The sequence below is a fragment of the Oncorhynchus keta genome, chromosome 24 (assembly GCF_023373465.1).
Source record: "Oncorhynchus keta strain PuntledgeMale-10-30-2019 chromosome 24, Oket_V2, whole genome shotgun sequence".
NCBI classification, from domain to species: Eukaryota; Metazoa; Chordata; class Actinopteri; order Salmoniformes; family Salmonidae; genus Oncorhynchus; species Oncorhynchus keta.
In genome coordinates, this window is record NC_068444.1 from 18,684,235 (window position 1) to 18,706,806 (window position 22,572).

The window sequence follows — 22,572 nt, forward strand, 5'->3', positions numbered from 1 at the left end:
ACACACACACACACACACACACACACACACACACACACACACACACACACACACACACACACACACACACACACACACACACACACACACACCACAGTCAATAAAGTGCAAGGCCAGACCAACTCATAGGGGACTGCTGCGAGTACAGAGCAATAGGCGTGATCTATGAAGCAGAGATGAGGGTAAGAGTAAGGTCTGCACTCCTGAGAGCCATCCTACTCTGTGTAGGCATTGTGGAGGCATTGTGCGTGTGTGTTTCGCTAAATGTACATTATATGTGTAAATCTCGTGTCTGTCTATGAATTACTTATCAAGAAGAAAACTGCCAATGCCCTAACAAACTTCAAAAACTGCACCTTCTATATGCTACTACTACAATTCTCAACCGCATTACATTGACCCTGTATTGACCCCGTATTGACCCTGTATTGACCCTGTTGAGTATGGCTGTAATAGACCATAAACATGAATCAATAATAATTGTTGTAATGAGTATATCGGAAATTACATCTACAGTAAAACACTAACGTGGTCTCAAGAGTCTCACACACACACAGACAAACGCACAAAAACACCCCCACACCCAGATGAGGGTAAGAGAAAGGTTAACTGCACTCCAGAGATCCATCCTACTCTCAGACTCTGTGGAGAAAATCTGTGTGTGTCATATTTATGTTGATGCGTGTGTCCATTCATCAGACTTTTTTCTCATCCCCCCCATCTTCAGAAAAATAAGTGGTAGTCTTCCAGGTGACCCTGTTAATACAATGGCAGCATGGTTACCACGGAGACAGGCCATTCATAGCCTTGGCACCGTTAGGACCGACAGAATAAGACCCGGGGTCACACACTGAGGTGTGCGCGCGCGCGCGCGTGTGTGTGTGTGTGTGTGTGTGTGTGTGTGTGTGTGTGTGTGTGTGTGTGTGTGTGTGTGTGTGTGTGTGTGTGTGTGTGTGTGTGTGTGTGTGTGTGTGTGTGTGTGTGTGTAAGCAAACATGCTCTCACAGTCTCACTGCAGAATCTGAGATTGGTCCATGAAGTGAAAAAAATGACTTGTTTCAAGAAAGTATAAAAATACGGAAGTGGTGCCTGCATAGATATTCACCCCCTTTGCTATGAAGCCCCTAAATAAGATCTGGTGCAACCAATCACCTTCATAAGTCACATAATTACTTAAATAAAGTCCACCTGTGTGTAATCTAAGTGTCACATGATCTATCACATGATCTCAGTATATATACACCTGTTCTGAAAGGCCCCAGAGTCTGCAACACCACCAAGCAAGAAGCAAGGAGCTCTCCAAACAGGTCAGGGACAAAGTTGGGTAGAAGTACAGATCAGGGTTGGATTATTAAAAAAATCAAAACTTTGTACATCCCATGGAGCACCATTAAATCCATGATTAAAAAATGGAAATAATATGGCACCACAACAAACCTGCCAAGAGAGGGCCGCCCACCAAAACTCACGGACCAGGCATGGAGGGCATTAATCAGAGAGGCAATAAAGAGGCCACAGATAACCCTGAAGGAGCTGCAAAGCTCCACAGAGGAGATTGGAGTATCTTTCCATAGGACCACTTTAAGCTGTACACTCCACAGAGCTGGGCTTTACGGAAGAGGGGCCAGAAAAAAAGCCATTGCTGAAAGAAAAAAATAAGCAAACACGTTTGGTGTTCGCCAAAGGCATGTGGGAGACTCCCCCAAACATATGGAAGAAGGTACTCTGGTCAGATGAGACTAAAATGTTGCTTTTTGGCCATCAAGGAAAACACTATGTCTGGTGCAAACCCAACAACTCTCATTTTCCAAGAACACAGTGAAGCATGGTGGTGGCAGCATCAGGCTGTGGTGATGTTTTTCATCAAAAGGGACTGGGAAACCGGTCAGAATTGAAGGAATGATGGATGTTACTAAATACATGGAAATTCTTGGGGGAAACCTGTTTCAGTCTTCCAGAGATTTGAGACTGGGACGGAGGTTCACCTTCCAGCAGGACAATGACCACTAAGCATACTGCTAAAGCAACACTTGAGTGGTTTAACGGGAAACATTTAAATGTCTTGGAATGGCCTAGTCAAAGCCCAGACTTCAGTCCAATTGAGAATATGTGTGGTATGACTTAAAGATTGCAGTACACCAGCAGAACACATCCAACTTGAAGGAGCTGGGGCAGTTTTGTAAGAATGGGCAAAAATCCCAGTGGCTAGATGTGCCAAGATTATAGAGGCATACCCCAAGAGACATGCACCTGTAATTGCTGCAAAAGGTGGCTCTACAACGTATTGACTTCAGGTGGGTGAATAGTTATGCACATTGTAGTTTTCATATTTTTTTCTTGTTTGAGTCACAATAAAAAATATTTAGCATCTTCAAAGTTAAATGCGCCGAATACGAGCCCCTAACCGACAGTGCAGTTTCATAAAGTACGGATAAGAATATGAGATAAAAGTAACAAGTATTTAAAGAGCAGCAGTAAAAGAAAATATGCAAAGATGACAACAGAGAGTGGCAGTGGTGTGGAGAGGAGGGAGGGGGGCAATGCGAATAGTCTGGGTAGCCATTTGACTAGATGTTCAGGAGTCTTATGGCTTGGGGATAGAAGCTGTTTAGAAGCCTCTTGGACCTAGACTTGGAGCTCCGGTACCGCTTGCCGTGTGGAAGCAGAGAGAACAGTCTATGACTAGGGTGGCTGGAGTCTTTGACAATTTTTAGGGCCTTCCTCTGACACCGCCTGGTATAGAGGTCTTGGATGGCAGGAAGCTTGGCCCCAGTGATGTACTAGGCCATTCGCCCCACCCTCTGTAGTGCCTTGCGGTCGGAGGCCAAGCAGTTGCCGTACCAGGCAGTGATGCAAACAGTCAGGCTACTCTCTGGTGCAGCTGTAGAAACTTTTGAGGATCTGAGGACCCATGCCAGTCACCTGAGGGGGAATAGGTTTTATCGTGCTCGCTTCACGACTGTCATGGTGTGCTTGGACCATGTTAGTTTGTTGGTGATGTGGACACCAAGGAACTTGAAGCTCTCAACCTGCTCCACAGCAGCCCCATCGATGAGAATGGGGGCGTGCTCGGTCCTCTTTTTCCTGTAGTCCACAATCATCTCCTTTGTCTTGATCACGTTGAGGGAGAGGTTGTTGTCCTGGCACCACACGGCCAGGTCTTTGACCTCCTCCCTACAGGCTGTCTCGTTGTTGTCGGTGATCAGGCCTACGATTGTTGTGTCATCGGAGTGCCTTGCCATGTAGTCATGAGTGAACAGGGAGTACAGGAGGGGGCTGATCACGTACCCCTGAGAGGCCCCTGTGTTGAGGTTCGGCTTGTGTTGTTACCTACCCTCACCACCTGGGGGTGGCCCGTCAGGAAGACCAGGATCCAGTTTCAGAGGGAGGTGTTTAGTCCCAGGGTCCTTAGCTTATTGATGAGCTTTTATGGTGTTGAACGCTGAGCTGTAGTCAATTAATAGCATTCTCTCCCTTTTGTCCAGTTAGGAAAGGGCAGTGTGGAGTCCAATAGACTGCATCATCTGTGGATCTGTTGGGGCGGTATGCAAATTGGAGTGGGTCTAGGGTTTCTGGGATGATGGTGTTGATGTGAGCCATGACCAGCTTTTCAAAGAACTTCATGGCTACAGGTCGGTAGTCATTTAGGCAGGTTACCTTTGTGTTCTTGGGCACAGGCCCTATGGTGGTCTTCTTAAAACATGTTGGTATTATAGACTCGGACAGGGAGAGGTTGAAAATGTAAGACACTTGCCATTTGGTCAGCGCATGCTCGCAGTACAAGTCCTGGAAATCCGTCTGGTCCTGCGGCTTTGTGAATGTTGACCTATCTAAAGGTCTTACTCACATCAGCTGCAGAGAGCGTGATCACACAGTCTTCCGGTACAGCTGGTGCTCTGTTATTTGCCTTGAAGCGAGCATAGAAGTAGTTTAGCTCGACGGTAGGCTCGTGTCACTGGACAGCTCTTGGCTGTGCTTCCCTTTGTAGTCTGTAATGGTTTGCAGACCCTGCCACATCCAACGAGTGTCAGAGCCGGTGTAGTACGACTCGATCTTAGTCATGTGTTGACGCTTTGCCTGTTTGATGGTTCATCGGAGGGCATAGCAGGATTTCTTATAAGCTTCCGGGTTTGAGTCCCGCTCCTTGAAAGTGGCAGCTCTAGCCTTTAGCTTGGTGCGGATGCTGCCTGTAATCCATGGCTTCTGGTTGGGGTATGTATGTATGGTCACTGTGGGGGTGACGTCATCGATACACTTATTGATGTTTCCAGTGACTGATGTGGTGTACTCCTCTATGCCATCGGAGGAATCCCGGAACATGTTCCAGTCTGTGATAGCAAAACAGGGGGCGTGCTCTGTAGCTTAGCATCTGCTTCATCTGACCACTTTTTATTGATCTAGTCACTGGTGCTTCCTGCTTAAATTGCTTGTAAGCAGGAATCAGGAGGATGGAATTATGGTCAGATTTGCCAAATGGAGGGTGAGGGAGAGCTTTGTATGCATCTTTGTGTGTGGAGTAAAGGTGGTCCAGAGTTATTTTCCCTCTGGTTGCACATATAACATGCTGATAGAAATTTGTTAAAACTGATTTAAGTTTCCCGGCATTACATTTCCCGGCAACTAGGAACGCCGCCTCTAGGTGAGTGTTTTCCTGTTTGTTCATAGCAGAATACAGCTCATTCAATGCTGTCTTGGTGCCAGCCTCAGTCTGTGGTGGTATGTAAAACAGCTACAAAGAATATAGATGAAAACTCTCTCGGTAGGTAGTGTGGTCTGCAGCTTATCATGAGAAACTCAGGCGAGCAATAGCTTGAGACTGTTACAGTTTTTAATGACCCGTTGGTAGGCATGTTGTGTAAATCAAATGATACAAACCCCCCAAAAATCTATTTTAATTCCAGGTTGTAAGTCAACAAAATAGGAAAAATGGATGATTGCGTGAGGATGTGACGTGTGAAGGCAGGTATTTGAAAGTGTGAGCTGTATGTGTGCATGCATGGATGCATGTGTGCGTGTGTGTGTGTGTGTGTGTGTGTGTGTGTGTGTGTGTGTGTGTGTGTGTGTGTGTGGGGGGGTGCAAGCTTGTTTGGAGGGAGGGGTGTGTTAGGTCTATAGCCAAATACTGTAGTGTGAGAGAGCTCTGGTGCCAGATGGCTTTGTCCAACTGTCTACTTCTACCCTCTACACTGTGCTAGTGTCACTAAAGCTCTACTCAGAAAATACCATTGCATTTTTCACTTCATACTTTTATCATATATTTCACATTTTCAGTTTTAATTTTCATACAGTATACCACATATGATGGCTCTGTAGGCTACAGTATATATTAGGACCTATTCTTGTGTGGTCCATGTCTTGTTCATCATTCGCTCTTAATCATTATTTGACTCTGTCTCTATTCAATATTCAATTAATGCTTTATTGGCATGAATGGACTTTTACCGAAGCAATGTCTATGAACTATTACACAAATATGTTTGTGTGGGGGAGTGTGTGTGTGTGTGTGGGGGTGTATATATATGTGTGTGTGTGTGGGGGGGGGGCGTGTATATATATGTGTGTCTGTACATAGAGATAGAGAGGGGTGTGTGTATGTGTTGGTAATGCCGTGAGCTCGTTAGTTAATCACACATTGGCTAAATGGGGTCTGTTTCACATAGTTACAGTATCTAAGGCTGTCTCTCTATACCTCTCACCACCTCCCACTCAACACACACACACACACACTTTTGTATGAACATTTTACTTGCATGGACAAAATAATGAATGATTTTCAGGGATTTTGGTTTTAATTCAGGTATTACATTTTTTGTAAAATGTCACAATGTTTTGCTCAGAATGGACTCACACATAACATGTTGTTATTATATCAGGTTTTTATTTTTTTTAATTTTGTGTTGAAAAAAAGAAATGGTGTGACAATTTGCATGAATTCAGAAATGAATATAAAGGGGTGGAAAAGGGCTGCAACCACCAAACACTTGCTCTGTCTACCCTACCTGCAATCACACACCTGCGCTGTCTAGACTGCCTCATTAATTACTGTTGTTGTCACGTTCTGTTGCATAATTCAATACGTGTGTCAATATCAGGATACCTTCAGTGTAACAATCAACAGGCTTGGTTCTAGATTACACCTATCTAAACAGACTTTACATATCAGGATACAGTGTAACAATCAACAGGCTTGGTTCTAGATTACACCTATCTAAACAGACTTTACATATCAGGATACAGTGTAACAATCAACAGGCTCGATTCCCGGGACCACCCATACGTAGAATGTATGCACACATGACTGTAAGTCGCTTTGGATATCTAAAAGCGTCTGCTAAAAAAATGGCATATATTATTATTATTCTAGATTACACCTATCTAAACAGACTTTACCTATCAGGATACAGTGTAAAAATCAACAGGCTTGGTTCTAGATTACACCTATCTAAACAGACTTTACCTATCAGGATACAGTGTAACAATCAACAGACTTGGTTCTAGATTACACCTATCTAAACAGACTTTACATATCAGGATACAGTGTAACAATCAACAGGCTTGGTTCTAGATTACACCTATCTAAACAGACTTTACAGGATATCAGGATACAGTGTAAAATCAACAGGCTTGGTTCTAGATTACACCTATCTAAACAGACTTTACATATCAGGATACAGTGTAAAAATCAACAGGCTTGGTTCTAGATTACACCTATCTAAACAGACTTTACATATCAGGATACAGTGTAAAAATCAACAGGCTTGGTTCTAGATTACACCTATCTAAACAGACTTTACATATCAGGATACAGTGTAACAATCAACAGGCTTGGTTCTAGATTACACCTATCTAAACAGACTTTACATATCAGGATACAGTGTAACAATCAACAGGCTTGGTTCTAGATTACACCTATCTAAACAGACTTTACATATCAGGATACAGTGTAAAAATCAACAGGCTTGGTTCTAGATTACACCTATCTAAACAGACTTTACATATCAGGATACAGTGTAAAAATCAACAGACTTGGTTCTAGATTACACCTATCTAAACAGACTTTACATATCAGGATACAGTGTAAAAATCAACAGGCTTGGTTCTAGATTACACCTATCTAAACAGACTTTACATATCAGGATACAGTGTAAAAATCAACAGGCTTGGTTCTAGATTACACCTATCTAAACAGACTTTACATATCAGGATACAGTGTAACAATCAACAGGCTTGGTTCTAGATTACATCTATCTAAACAGATTTTAAATTGTTTGTTAGATCAGACAAAATATCACGATATCTTCATTTTCTGAAGTTGTTTTCATTTCAGTGTATTTAATTTGTAAGATTTTTTTTTAATTCAACAAAAATGAACACTCATAAAAATAAAGTTAGCTTCATTATTTTTCTTGTGATGAAAGTGTTGAGACTTTGTGTTAAATCCCAGATGAAGCTTTAACGTTATTATAGCCAATGTATTCCATTCAGCCCATTTCAGACATAATTGGGGTTTGTTTGACAGGTCATTACAAACATTTCCACGGTCGTAACCTTAACGGGAAAAAATGACAGGCATCATCCTAATATTTATATATTTCTTAATTCAATTTTTTACTTTTAGATTTGTGTGTATTGGTGTGTATTGTTAGATATTACTGAACTGTTGGAAACACAAGCATTTTGCTACACCAGCAATAACATCTGCTAAATGTGTGTATGTGACCAATAACATTTGATTTGATACACACAGTCACACACACGCGCAAGCACGCACACACACAGAAACATAACACACACAAACATAACACACACACAAACACACACACAGACACACGACACACACAAACACACACACACAGAAACATAACACACACACACAAACACACACACACTCATCCTCACTAACAGCTACGGTAATTAATAAGGTGTAGAGACATTGGGATTTGACTTGCAGCCAGACAGAAACCAGTGTCTAGGGAGTGGCATTGCAAATAGTAATGGATGTCAATGACAGTTTGGGTTAGCTTTGAAATAACTTTGTTCTACTTCTTGGAAAGTGTCAGTTCAATTACCTCACACGCACCTGCTCACACACACACACACACACACACACACACACACACACACACACACACACACACACACACACACACACACACACACACACACACACACACACACACACACACACACACACACACACATAAAGTGTCAGTTCGATTACCTCACACGCACCTGCTCATCTCACACACACACACACACACACACACACACACACACACACACACACACACACACACACACACACACACACACACACACACACACACACACATAAATTGTCAGTTCGATTACCTCACACGCACATGCGCACACACACACACACACACACACACACACACACACACACACACACACACATAAAGTGTCAGTTTGGTGAAGGTGCTTCCAGGGGAGTTGCCATGGTTTAGTGACAGAAAGACCTGGGAGGAAGGACAGAATGAGAGAGAGAGAGAGAGAGAGAGAGAGAGAGAGAGAGAGAGAGAGAGAGAGAGAGAGAGAGAGAGAGAGAGAGAGAGAGAGAGAGAGAGAGAGAGAGAGAGAGAGAGAGAGAGAGAGAGAGAGAGAGAGAGAGAGAGAGAGAGAGAGAGAGAGAGAGAGAGAGAGAGAGAGAGAGAGAGAGAGAGAGAGAGAGAAAGAAGACAAGTGGAGGAGGATGGAAGGATAGATCAGGAGAGATTAGAATCAAAAGTAACCTTCAGCACACACACACACACACATCTCTCTCTCACTCGCTCGTTTTACCTCTCTCTCACTCGCTCTCTTTACCTCTCTCTCTCACTCACACACAGCGTGTGTGTGTATGTATATACAGTGCCTTGCGAAAGTATTCGGCCCCCTTGAACTTTGCGACCTTTTGCCACATTTCAGGCTTCAAACAAAGATATAAAACTGTATTTTTTTGTGAAGAATCAACAACAAGTCGGACACAATCATGAAGTGGAACGACATTTATTGGATATTTCAAACTTTTTTAACAAATCAAGAACTGAAAAATTGGGCGTGCAAAATTATTCAGCCCCCTTAAGTTAATACTTTGTAGCGCCACCTTTTGCTGCGATTACAGCTGTAAGTCGCTTGGGGTATGTCTCTATCAGTTTTGCACATCGAGAGACTGACATTTTTTCCCATTCCTCCTTGCAATACAGCTCGAGTTCAGTGAGGTTGGATGGAGAGCATTTGTGAACAGCAACTTTACTCTGTCAATCTGCTAGTTAGCACTCAGTACAGCAGATTTACACTGTCCAGAAATAGAGAGAAAGAGAGACAGAGAAAGAATTCACAAAAACTGAGCAAACTAGAATGATGTTTGGGCCTAAACAGAGTGTACACAGTGGCAGAATATTTGACCACTGTGACTGACCCAAACTTAAGGAAAGCTTTGACTATGTACGGACTCAGTGAGCATAGCCTTGCTATTGAGAAAGGCCGCCGTAGGCAGACCTGTCTCTCAAGAGAAGACAGGCAATGTGCACACTACCCACAAAATGAGGTGGAAACTGAGCTGCACTTCTTAACCTCCTGCCAAATGTATGATGACCATATTAGAGACACATATTTCCCTCAGATTACACAGATCCACAAAGAATTCGAAAACAAACTCAATTTTGATAAACTCCCATATCTACTGGGTGAAATACCACAGTGTGTCGTCACAGCAGCAATATTTGTGACCTGTTGCCACAAGAAACACCATTGTAAATACAACCCATATTTATATCTTTATGTTTGAAGCCTGAAATGTGGCAAAAGGTCGCAAAGTTCAAGGGGGCCGAATACTTTCGCAAGGCACTGTATATATATATATATATATATATATTGTTTAGTTGTTTTAAGGTTATTTTTGTCTCACTGTCACTAATCACATATAGGGGTGGTGTGAAGGAGCAACTGGCGTGTGGCACTAGTTGCATTTGCCATTCGCGGGGGGTTGGGATTTGAAAGTCAGTGGTAAAGAGTAAAGATTCCTGCTTAAGCAGGGTGTTTAGTTTAGCAGTGGATGCTATCATTGGGTGCAATCATTGGGTATAATAGCATAAAATCAGCCTCAAGGATGAATAGCACTCTAGTGATATTCTTAGATTCCATTGCTCAGGTGAATATGATAGTTGAGAGTGGTGTTGTATTGCGGGATACACAGACGTCGGTATTTCGTTTCATGAATCTGGTGAAGAAAGTTATACTTTCTAATGTGCCATCATTTGTTAGAGATGAAGTGTTGGAGGGAGAGTTAACTCATCACGGTCAACCTGTATCTACAATAAAAAATGTTATTTTTGGATGCTAATCTCCTTTGCTGAAACATGTGCACATGATTTTAAAGAAGGATACTGACGAACTGAGCGTTCAGTTTTAAAAATAGACGGATTTGATTGTGTTCTAAGCTTCTACTGAATCAATGAAACGCTTTGGCTGCGGAAGAGAGGGGCATTTGATACGTTATTGTTCAGAGAACGAGCGGCAGGGCCCGGTAGCAGCTCTCGCGCTGGTCCAGCTAATGCACCACCGCGGAAGGATGAACATGCTAAGGGTTCAGGAGAAGGGAGAAGGTGGGCAGATGTGGTTGGTAGAGTCGGAAAGGAGAGCGGTGTGGCTATGGGAGCAATTGTTGTGGATCAGAGTAAAGAGGGAGGGGGAAACAGCCGGTGAGACTGGGACTGGGGTTGCTGAGTCGGTGTTGGAAAATGAAATTGGAGTTCAAGAGGAGATTGAAAGAATGGAAAATTAAGCAGCTGTTTTCAAAGTACCAAGGGTTAAGAGGAAGAATGTAAGGTGTGATGAAGGTTCTAATTCTAACAGGAAGGTAGAGATGATAAATCAGTTGTGGATAAACAGGTTGTAGAGATGGTGTTTCTCTGGGGAGGATGGCGAGAGTGAGTCATATGATGCATCACAACAAAATAGCGAGAGAAATGGGGTGGAAGGGGGGTATGGGATTGAGAAGGTACGACAATTTCTGATATTGACATAAGGGAAGAAATATATGTATGATTATAATGTAACATATTTTTTTTCTGAAGGTGACTTGTTTGTTGAATCAGCAAAGTTTCTGATGTCAAAAATAACGGGGGGAGGTTTGACAAGCCCTGAAATCGTTAGACTCAAGAAAGTTGTCACGTGAGTGACAAGTGATTTCAATTCTGTGTTTTCTGTCTATTCCTTTGTAAAAAAAAATCAGCCATGAGCAGTATTAAGATTTCTTTTTTAAACGTAAATGGGGCGAGAGACGTTAAACAAAGAGCTGTGGTATATGAGTTAATTAAGGGAAAGGGAAGTGACATAAGTTTTCTACAAGAGACGCATAGTAATATTGAAAATGAAGTTATGTTGCAATGTTGCAACAGGATGGGGGGGGGGGACAGTGCTGTGTAGTCATAAAAGCTCAAAAAGTGGGGGTGTGGCTATCCTGTTCTCAAAAGGGTTTTTGCCTTTGCCATATGAGGTTGAAGAGGTGGTTGAGGGGAGGTTATTAAAAGTGAGATTGTGGTATGAAAACATCGCTATGTGTTAATAAATGTATATGCCCCAGTGGTGGCAGTTGGGAGGGTATGTTTTAGAGACATCTAATACCATTGGGAAATGTAACATTGAGGATGATTTATTTCTTGCTGGGGATTTGAACTGCACAGTCAGTGATTTAGATAGAAATCACCAAGAACCTCATATAGCCTCAAGGACTTTTTGAATATGCCTTATTGTAACACATGAACTGTGTGATATTTGGCGGAGCCAACATGGAGGCACGAGACAGTACACATGGGCGGGCTCATGTGAGAGAGAACACCATCGTTCTGGTCTGTAAATCACGTGTAATAATCCCAGTGGGATTTTCTGATCATAACAGAGGTGGTGTTCATTAACCCTGTAAAACCCAAAAGTGCATACTGGCATTTGAATATAACTTTATTGAGTGATGCTCACTTCAGGAACTGTTTTAGTTTTTTTCTGAGAGAGGTGGAGGTCTCAAAAGGACAGTTTTGTATCCCTTCAACAGTGGTGGGATATATGGAAAATCCAGATTTAACAATTCTGTAATCAATACACAATGAACGTCACAAGTGGCATCGCTAGATCAATGAACGCCCTAGAGTCTGAAATAGTGTAACTCCTGACTCTTGAGACCACAGGAGATCAAGCCAGCAGCATATCACTCTGCATCCCACTGCTGGCTTACCTCTGAAGCTAAGCAGGTTTGGTCCTGGTTGGTCCCTGGATGGGAGACCAGATGCTGCTGGAAGTGATGTTTGAGTGCCAGTTGAAGGCACTCTTTCCTCATGTAAAATAAATATATATATATATTGTATATCTCAGGGCAGTGATTGGGGACGTTGCCTTGTGTAGTGTTCTGTCTTTCTGATGGGATGTTAAGTAGGTGTACTGAAGATCCAATGGTACTTATTGTAAGACTAGGGTTTTAACCCTGGTGTTCTGGCTGAAATCCTAATCTGTCCCTCATACCATCACAGTCACCTAATCATCCCCAGCTTACAATGGGCTCATTCATCCCTCCTCCTGTAACTATTCTCCATGTTGTTGCTGTAAGTGAGAATGTGTTCTCAGTCAACTTACCTGGTAAAATATATATCTATAAAAAAATTGAGGCCATACTCAGGCCTTCAAGACAAAAAAAAACTGTGTTAGCAGACCTGCTGGGTATGGGGGGGCATTGGTGAGAAGTAAGTTTCAGGGAATCTCTGAAATGGACGCCTCATTTAAATTTGTCTTCAGTTTAGAGATAAAGAATAGAAAAATAAGAATTATTCATTGCCTCAAATCAGCTTCTGGACAGGAGCTCCCGAGCCCTAGTGAAATTAGAAAGAGGGCAGTAGAGTTCTGAGCTCTACAAGAGGATAAAGAGGGGAAAAACAGTGACACAGCAGTTCCCTGATGGCCTCCTACAGGTGGCTGCAGAAGCTCAGGTTGAACTAGAGCAACCATTGTCTTTGCAGGAGCTATATGCTGCATTAACAGTCATGTGAAATGGAAGGGCACCAGGCAGGAGAGAGAGGGAGAGGTTTGGCTAGCAGTAGTTAACAATAGTTTGACCGGAGGGTTACTACTGATAAGCTGCGGGAGGGCTGTCCTCACCCTACTGCCAAAAAGGGTGACACTAGGATGGTGAAGACCTGGAGGCCGGTGACCTTATTGTGCACTGATTATAAGATTCTGTCCAAGGCTTTGTCCAACAGGCTGAAGGATGTGATGGGGCAGTCCTACTGTGTTCCTGGCAGGCAGATAAGAGATAACATTTCCCTGATTCTGCATGTTTTGGACGTCTCTAGGGCTATTGGGTTGGATGCTGGTCTAATTTCAATTGATCAGGAAAAGGCATTTGACCGAGTTGAACATCAATACTTCTGGCGCACTTTTAAGGCATTTGGTTTCAGCTCTGGTTTTATTGCCATGATCAGGGTGATATATGATGACATTGAAAGTGTACTGAAAGTTAACGGTGGCTTGACTGCTCCTTTTAAGGGAGAGGTTATTTTCCAGGCACCAATCCGCCAGGGCCCTCACTTCCTCCCTGTAGGGTGTCTCATCGTTGTTGGTAATCAGGCCTACCACTGTTGTGTTGTCTGCAAATTTGATGAGGTGTGCCTGGCCATGCAGATATAGGTAAACAGGAAGTGCAGGAGGGGTCTGAGCAGGGGTCCCTGTGTTGAGGATTAGCGTAGTGGAGGTGTTGTTGCCTACCTTCACCGCCTGGGGGCGGCCCATCAGGAAATCCAGGACCCCGAGCTTAATAATGAGCTTGGAGGGTAATATGGTGTTGAAGGCTGAGCTGTAGTCAATGAACAGCATTCTTACATAGGTATTCCTCTTGTCCTGATTGGATAGGGCAGTGTGTAGTGCGATGGCGATTGCATCATCAATGGATCTTTTGGCGCGGTATGCGAATTGCAGTGGGTCTAGGGTGTCGGGTAAGGTGGAGGTGAAATTATCCTTAACTAGCCTCTCAAAGCACTTCATGATGACAGAAGTGAGTACTACAGGGCGATACTCATTTAGTTCAGTTCCCTTTGCTTTCTTGGGTATAGAAACAATGGTGGACATCTTGAAACAATTGGGGACAACAGACTGGGATAGGGAGAGATTGAATATGTCCATAAACACTCCAGCCAGCTAGTCTGCGCATGCTCTGAGGGTGCGGCTTGAGGTGGGCCGGCAGCTTTGTGAGGGTTAAGACGCCTAACTGTCTTACGTTGGCTATGGAGAACGGGTGAGTGGTTATGACTGTGTGCTTCTGACCTTGGTGGTTAGGGGGGATTATGTTGGCTTGTTAGGAGCAAAATGGAATCCAGTAGAAGTATTGATCAGTTTGGGGTTGCGGGCTGGTTTCTAATAGGGGCTATGGATGGGCCGAATGAATTGAACACAAGCACACACCCGGACAAACACACGTGCACACACGTGCACTCAAGTACACACAGACAAGCACCCACTGTCTAGAAAAGCTGTCTGATAGTGACTTTGAGCCCTGGAGAATACTGTGTAGGTAAACCTATTAGTGATCAATGTCTCTGTTCATCAGTTATTAAATGAAGCCCTAAATCTACATTATAGGTGATTCAATGCAAGGACTGGACCATTTTTTTTTCTCATCTCAGATTGTTCTCACATAGAACCTTAATTGGGAGGAAGTGGCCATTTTAGGCCCTTTTTAGTAGCCAGGTCACACCAGGTCAACTTCAGTATTCAACATCTGTCCAGGTCCTCAGGTCGTCAGTTGTTGCTTTCAATACCCCGTCCACTAGGAGCGCTTATTACCATCTAGCAGGCTCACGACTTGCTAGGCCACTGTGGCTCCCAAGACCACAGGTCAATCGTACTGCTAGGCACTCAATTAAAAAAATGATGTTTTAAACCTTTCCCAATCCTTTACCTCAGCCATTCATAACCCTATCCCAAACCTATACATAGTCACTTTACCTCTACCTACATGTACAAATTACCTCAACTAACCTGGTACCCCCTATAAAGCCTCATTACTGTTATTTTATTGTGTTACTTTTTATTAAAAAAACGTTACTTTAGTTTATTTTTACAATACAACTGTATTTCTTGAATTCCATTGTTGGTTAAGGGGTTGTAGGTAAGCATTTCACAGTAAGGTTGTATTCGGGGCATGTGACAAATACGATACGAGTAAACACATATATTTCAATGATGTCACTCTTGCTGTGGGTGATTCTTTGATCCACCTCTACACAGACGACACCATTCTGTATACATCTGGTCCTTCTTTGGACACTGTGTTAACAAACCTCCAAACTAGATTCAACGCCATACAACACTCCTTCTGTGACCTCCAACTACTACTTAAATGCTAGTAAAACTAAATGCATGCTCTTCAACCGATCGCTGCCCGCATCCGCCCACCCAACTAGCATCACTACTCTGGACGGTTCTGACTTAGAATATGTGGACGATTATAAATACCTAGATGTCTGGCTAGACTGTAAACTGTCCTTCCAGACTCAAATTACACATCGCCAATCCAAAGTTAAATCAAGAATCGGCTTCCTATTTCGGAAACAAAGCCTCCTTCACTTATTCTGCCAAACATACCCTTGTAAAACGGACTATCTTACTAATCTTTGACTTCGGCGATGTCATTTACAAAATAGCCTCCAACACTCTACTCAGCAAATCGAATGCAGTGCCAAACGTTTTGTCACCAAAGCCCCATTTACCACCCACCACTGCGACCTGTATGCTTTCGTTCGCTGGTCCTTGCTACATATTCGTCGCCAAACCCACTGGCTCCAGGTCATCTATAAGTCTTTGCTAGGTAAAGCTCCGCCTTATCTCAGCTCATTGGTCACCATAGCAGCACCCAGCCGTAGCACGCGCTCCAGCAGGTATGGTCACTGGTCATCCCCAAAGCCAACACCTACTTTGGCCACCTTTCCTTCCAGTTCTCTGCTGACAATGACTGGAACGAATTGCAAAAATCACTGAAGTTGGAGACTTATATCTCCCTCACTAACATAAGAGTCAGCTGTCAGAGCAGCTTACCAATCGCTGCAGCTGTACACAGCCCATCTGTAAATAGCCCATCCAACCAACTACCTACCTCATCCCCATATTTGTTTTTGTTTTTCTGCTCTTTTGCACACCTGTATTTCTACTTGCACATCCTCCTCTGCACATATATCACTCCAGTGTAAATTGCTAAATTGTAATTACTTCGCCACTATTCATGAAATTAGTTACATAGGTCCCTCTCCTCACAACAAACAAATGTGCCTCAAGGACCCATAAGTTCCGCCATGATGATTTTTTCCAGCATTTAGAATTTTGTGTAAAACACTTAAAACACTACTCCTCTGGCACAGAATGACTGATCTACATGGAACTTAATATATAGACCACGGTCTCTCAACGCAATATTTTCCAGTTTAGCATCTCAAACAACATGGGTCCTACCGAACAATAAACATTCACGTGGGTGTGTCTGGCACATAAACGCATATAAACCACACACAGATATTGGTGTTGTAATAAAACTTGATACACATGTTCCAAACACTGTCATCCAAACACTGTCATCCAAACACTGTCATCCAAACACTGTCATCCAAACACTGTCATCCAAACACTGTCATCCAAACACTGTCATATGCAAGAATATTAAAATTGACCACAAGGTGACACTGTAATGGGCACACGTTTATATCTCTTGGTCTGTTTGACTCTGAGATTTGAAAATTGGCACACATGCTCTGGGATGTGAGTCTAGCCAACCTGTAGAGTATGGTTCAGTTTGGCCGCATGGTGGTACATGGCTTGTAGCGGCCATGTTGTTTGAGCTAGACTCTTGGGAAATATTGTTTTTAATATACGTTTCAAGTAGCCAACATATTAAAACATGGTTCAAAATACATACAAAGCATATTGCAGGGTTTGATTTTGAATGGCTGCTTGCAGCTATACTTTAATCTGTCTTCTTTTCTAGCAATGAATTTGCTGCTGCTGCTGGACGTTTGAAGAGGACTTCCAATGCTCATGCTACATTGTTTCACCTCCCTCAGTTGTATGATTGTAAGCCGCTCTGGAAAAGAGTGTCTGTTGAATGAAAGAAATATAAATATAAAATCTAGACATACACTGAGTATACAAAACATTAAGAACACCTACACTTTCCATGACATAGACTGACCAGGTGAAAGCTATGATGTCACTTGTTAAATCCACTTCAATCAGTGTACATGAAGGGGAGGTGACAGGTTAAATAAGGATTTTTAAGCCTTGAGACAATTGAGACATGGATTGTGTATGTGTATCATTCAGAGGGTGAATGGGCAAGACAACATATGTAAGTGCCTTTGAATGGGGTATGGTAGTAGGTTCCAGGCAGATCGGTTTATCAAGAACTGCAACACTGCTGTGTTTCTCACACAGTTTGCCATGTGTATCAAGACTGGTCCACCACGTAAAAAACATCCAGCCAATTTGACACAACTGTGGGAAGCATTGGAGTCAACATGGGCCAGCATCCCTGTGTAATGATTTCGACACCTTGTTGAGTCCATGCCCTGACGAATTGAGGCTGTTCAAAGCAGGGGGCGGGGGGTGATGTTCCTAATGTTTGGTATACTCAGTGTATACACTTGACAAGTGCAACAACAAAGGCTGCATCCCTAACAGAGGTTGGAACTTGAATTATTTTACAATCATTAAGTAATGAACAGAACCATCATTTTTTTTCATTCTATTCCATTGTTCCAACCAGAAAAATAAAGTTCTGAACCGGCTCCAACCCCACAAAAAGTTCAGTTTGATATCGTTTGTTTGTGATCCTTTTTAAACCTCTGAAATATACATTTGTTTTATATTTAGCTCGACATTAAATGACTTCACCAATCAATGTGGATAGAGAAGCTTGCTGTGGAGTGGGTAAGTGATTTAATCTGTACAGGAAAGTCTTGAAGAGCAAATTGTATTTTGCCGTAAAAGCATGGTTTAATCATAATGAAAGACAAACACATACACTATGAGGTTTAAGGCGCAAGATGCAACAGACATTTTTAGGGTGAGGAAAGAGTGAGTGAGGATGGAGGAAGCTTGCATTGAAGAGCTGGACATCTTGTTATGACAAGCATTATCTGAATTAGACACATTTAATTATACCAATTATATGCTTCTATGGAGGAAATTTGAATGTCTTTGAAGTTCTGAGTTGGTTTAATGTTGGACCAGAGCAAACGTTAGCTAGCTAGCTAACAAGCTTGAGTGTGCAGCGAGGCACTAGAATTAAAAACACGTCTTACCTTTTTGTAGTTAATAAACGTGATAACTATAGTATCCTTAATTAGCATTGGAAAAGTAATTTCATTCTTCTTTAATCAAACGTTGTCAGTAGATTACAGTAACCTATACTTCAGAGGGGAGGGGCAGGTAGCCTACATGCACACACACTGGCAAAGATTTCCAGCTGGCAGGCAGAAGCTGGAATATGTTTTTGAGTGACAGAGTGAGGGCTTTGGATAGGCGCTTTGTTGCGTTTTTTTGTGGGACTGGAAAAAAATGCCTGGAATGTAAAATTACTTTATTAACCGGTTCCCATGATTTTAAAATAACTTTTCTGTTCCGGAACATAATAGATCACTTCCATTTTCGGTTCAGGTTCTGTTCCTCAAATGATTTTGTTATTTTCCGATTATCTTTTCCAACCCTTGGTCCCTAATGGCATCCTATTTCCTACATAAGCCCTGTTCAAAAGTAGTGCACTACTGTATATAGGGAATAGGATGCCATTTGGGACTCAGCCCATAGTCTCATGAGACTGAGTTGAACATACAGCTGTTTCAGGTGTTGAGAGTTTTTTCCACTATGTGGTCCAATATGGCCCCAGCCCAGCTCTGGTCTGGCACACGGTTAACCTATGGCTACTATCCAGGCCCAGATGTTTCCATAGCGATGGAACTTAAGCTTACGGGTATTTTAACGATCCATCCTTCTTTTATGTCTATGTCACAGACATAGACATGGTACCTTAAGTGTGGAGGACGGTCTCCTGGTAATGGCTGGAGCAGAATAGGTGGAATGGTATCAAATGCATCAAACACATGATTTCCATTAGGTTTGGGCAGTATACCGTACACAGTGCATTCGGAAAGTATTCAGACCCCTTGACTTTTTTCACATTTTCTTACGTTCCTGCCTTATCCTAGTAAGGATTTTTTTTATCTCATCAATCTACACACAAAACCCCATAATGACAAAGCGAAAACAGGTTTTAAGAAAATGTATTTATTTACATACGTTTTCAGACTCTTTGCTAAGAGACCTGACATTGAGCTCAGGTATATCCTATTTCCATTGATCATCCTTGAGATGTTTCTACAACTTGATTAGAGGCCACCTGTGGTAAATTCAATTGATTTGACATGATTTAGAAAGGCACACACCTGTCTATATAAGGTCTCAGAGTTGACAGTGTATGCCAGAGCAAAAACCAAGCCATAAGGTCGAAGGAATTGTCCGTAGAGCTCCGAGACAGGATTTTGTCGAGGCACCGATCTAGGGAAGGATACCAAAAAATGTCTGCAGCCTTGAAGGTCCCCAAGAACACAGTGGCCTCCATCATTCTTAAATGGAAGACGTTTGGAACCACCAAGACTCTTCCTAGAGCTGGCCGCCTGGCCAAACTGAGCAATCGGGGGAGAAGGGCCTTGGTCAGGGAGGTGACCAAGAACCAGATGGTCACTCTGACAGAGCTCCAGAGTTCCTCTGTGGAGATGGAAGAAACTTCAAGAAGGACAACCATCTCTGCAGCACTCCACCAATCAGGCTTTTATGGTAGAGTGGCCTGACAGAAACCACTCCTCAGTAAAAGGTACATTACAGCCCACTTGGAGTTTGCCAAAAGGCACATTAAGGACTCAGACAATGAGAAATAAGATACTCTGGTCTGATGAAACAAAGATCAAACTGTTTGGCCTGAAAGCCAAGAGTCACGTCTGGAGGAAACTTGGCACCATCCCTACGATGAAGCCTGATGATGGTAGCATCAGGCTGTGGGGATGTTTTTCAGTGGCAGGGACTGGGAGACTAGTCAGGATCGAGGGAACGATGAATGTAGTACAGAGAGATCCTTGATGAAAACCTGCTCCAGAGCGCTCAGGACCTCAGACTGGGGGCGAAGGTTCACCTTCCAACAGGACAATGACCATAAGGACACAGCCAAGATAACGCAGAAGTGGCTTGGGGACAAGACTCTGAATGTCCTTGAGTGGCCCAGCCCAGACTTGAACCTGATCTAACATCTCTGGAGAAACCTGAAAATAGCTGTGCAGTGATGCTCCCCATCCAACCTGACTGAGCTTGAGAGGATTTGCAGAGAAGCATTTGCATTTTTAGTGATGCCCTTCTGTGCTATGCAGGAAAAACTGTAAATGGCAGAACTGTATGGATACTGCCCAAGCTTAGTTTCCATGTGTGTGTGTGGTGTGAGACAGAGAGAAAGCAATAGGGTGAAAGACAGAAGGAAAGCGAGAGAAAGTGAAAGAGAATGCGAAAGAGAGCAAAGGTGAAAGAGAGAGAGAGAGAGAGAGAGAGGAGAGAGAGAGAGAGAGAGAGAGAGAGAGAGAGAGAGAGAGAGGAGAGAGAGAGAGAGGTCATAGTTGAAAGGCTGCCCATGCTGTTGGGCATGGAGAGTGAACAATGCTGTATCCCCTTGGGTATTGGGGATTAAGCTTTCTTCAGCCGATAGACTGTATGGCATGCTATCATTTGGATGTTGTTGCAACATTTGCAGGCATATGTGAATGGCAAGGACAAACCTTAAACCATCCAGAGAACAGTGTACAACAGCATATTGTACCCTACAGCACTCTGTTATTCTGGCACATAGGTAGACAAATGGCTTAGCTCCAGTAAAGCTGTTGGCTGTGTCGTTTAGGACCTTGGTCTGATGTATGTGTCAACTGGCTTGGATTGTGTTTCGTATATACACACACACACACGCACACACAATTTGTTCAGGGATATATGAGAGCTGTTGTTTTATCACATAGAAAACCATGGTGAGGGTGTGTGTGTCCAGGGCAGAGGTCACTTATCGTCATTACATAAATCCACACACGCACACGAAAAGGCATTGTGACATAAATCCACTTGCAGATGTCAGTGGCTTTATTGCAGCCTTATTGATTCAGGAGTAGTTGGTTTGGGGTCAACAGTTCAATCTGTGTGTGTGTGTGTGTGTGTGTGTGTGTGTGTGTGTGTGTGTGTGTGTGTGTGTGTGTGTGTGTGTGTGTGTGTGTGTGTGTGTGTGTGTGTGTGTGTGTGTGTGCAAGCTTGTTTGTCTGTGTCTGGTGTGTGTATGAGTTTGTGTGAGTGTATGGGGCGCCAGGTAGCCTAGTGGTTAAGAGCATTGGGCCAGTAATTGAAAGGTTGCTTGTCCGAATCCCTGAGCTGACTAGGTGAAAAGTGTGTCAATGTGCCTTTAAGCAAGGCACTTACATTGACATTTGAGTAATTTAGCAGAGAGACTTACAGTAGTGCATTCATCTTAAGATAGCTCGGTGGGAAAACCACATATCACAGTCAGAGTAAGTACATTTTGTCCTTAATAAAGTAGCTATCAGCAAAGTAAGAGTTAGTGGGAAAACCTGTCAGTTGCTCTGAATAAGAGTGTCTGCTAAATGACTAAATGAGCATGAACGTGTGGGTTACCTGTGGTGGTAGGGCTGTTGGTAGCAGTAGGTAAGCTGGGTGTTTCTCCCAGTACCAGTCGCACTCTCTTGGCATGTGTCTTGCCCTGGTAGTGAGACTGGGCAACAATGGCCGACGTGAAGAACATATTACATAACGTACAGCACTTATTGCTGTCCACCTCTGTCTCTGCACTGTCCTGAAGGGAGGAGAGGAGACGTGAAGGGGTGACGGAGAGGAGAGGAGGAGAAAAGAGGAGAAAAGAGAGAAAAAACATGTTAAAGTAGACCACTTATTGCTGTCCACCTCTGACTCTGCACTGTCCTGAAGGGAGGAGAGGAGAGAGGATGAGGTGAGGAATGGTGAGGGCAGGAGAGAGGAGGGAGAGGAGAGAGGAGAGAGGGATGAAGGGGGTGATAGTGACGAGAGGAAAGGAGAGAAAAGGGGTGATGGAGAGGAGAGATGAATGGGGAGATAGAGAAGAGAGGCATGAAGAGAAGAATAGCACAAGGGAAGGAAGAGAGAGAGGGCAGAATAATATACTGTAGGAGGATAGAAGGTGAAAACAAAAATAAATAAATAAACTTGGCCCAAACAAGAAGACACCATGAAAGTGAAGACTGCTGCATCTCTGGCTGGCTCTCAGTGCTCTGATCCCCCCCACACAGGACATATCAAATATGAATCTGTTCCATTGAGACAAGGTCTCAGTTAACATCACTGTTTGAATATTAATGAGATACAGTTTGGACACAACTGAAGATGAAAACACACACCACTAGATTCCTCCCTGTCCATCTCTCGTTCTGTCTGCCTTTTCACACCTGATCTTCTCACCCTTTCATCGTCTTT

General features: G+C 43.2%; 1 protein-coding gene and 1 long non-coding RNA gene across 7 annotated transcripts in view; both read right to left on the minus strand.

The window, feature by feature from the left end:
- Window positions 1-22,572, minus strand: part of LOC118378838 (zinc finger matrin-type protein 4-like) — a 146,313-nt gene that overhangs the window by 4,344 nt on the left and 119,397 nt on the right. For both annotated transcript variants that reach the window (XM_052477919.1, XM_052477918.1), the window contains exon 4: window positions 21,742-21,919. In XM_052477919.1, the coding sequence (XP_052333879.1) occupies window positions 21,742-21,919 (178 nt within the window). The remainder of the gene's footprint in view (window positions 1-21,741; window positions 21,920-22,572) is intronic.
- Window positions 5,877-8,084, minus strand: LOC127911409 (uncharacterized). Of its 5 annotated transcripts, none has more exons than XR_008078332.1 (3): window positions 6,776-8,084; window positions 6,372-6,572; window positions 5,877-6,204 (listed from the first exon to the last, which is right to left on the minus strand). It is a non-coding gene; the product is annotated as an uncharacterized LOC127911409 (long non-coding RNA). The 5 variants fall into 5 exon arrangements; XR_008078333.1 differs by having other exon boundaries at window positions 6,506-6,572; window positions 6,709-8,084; XR_008078334.1 differs by having other exon boundaries at window positions 6,709-8,084.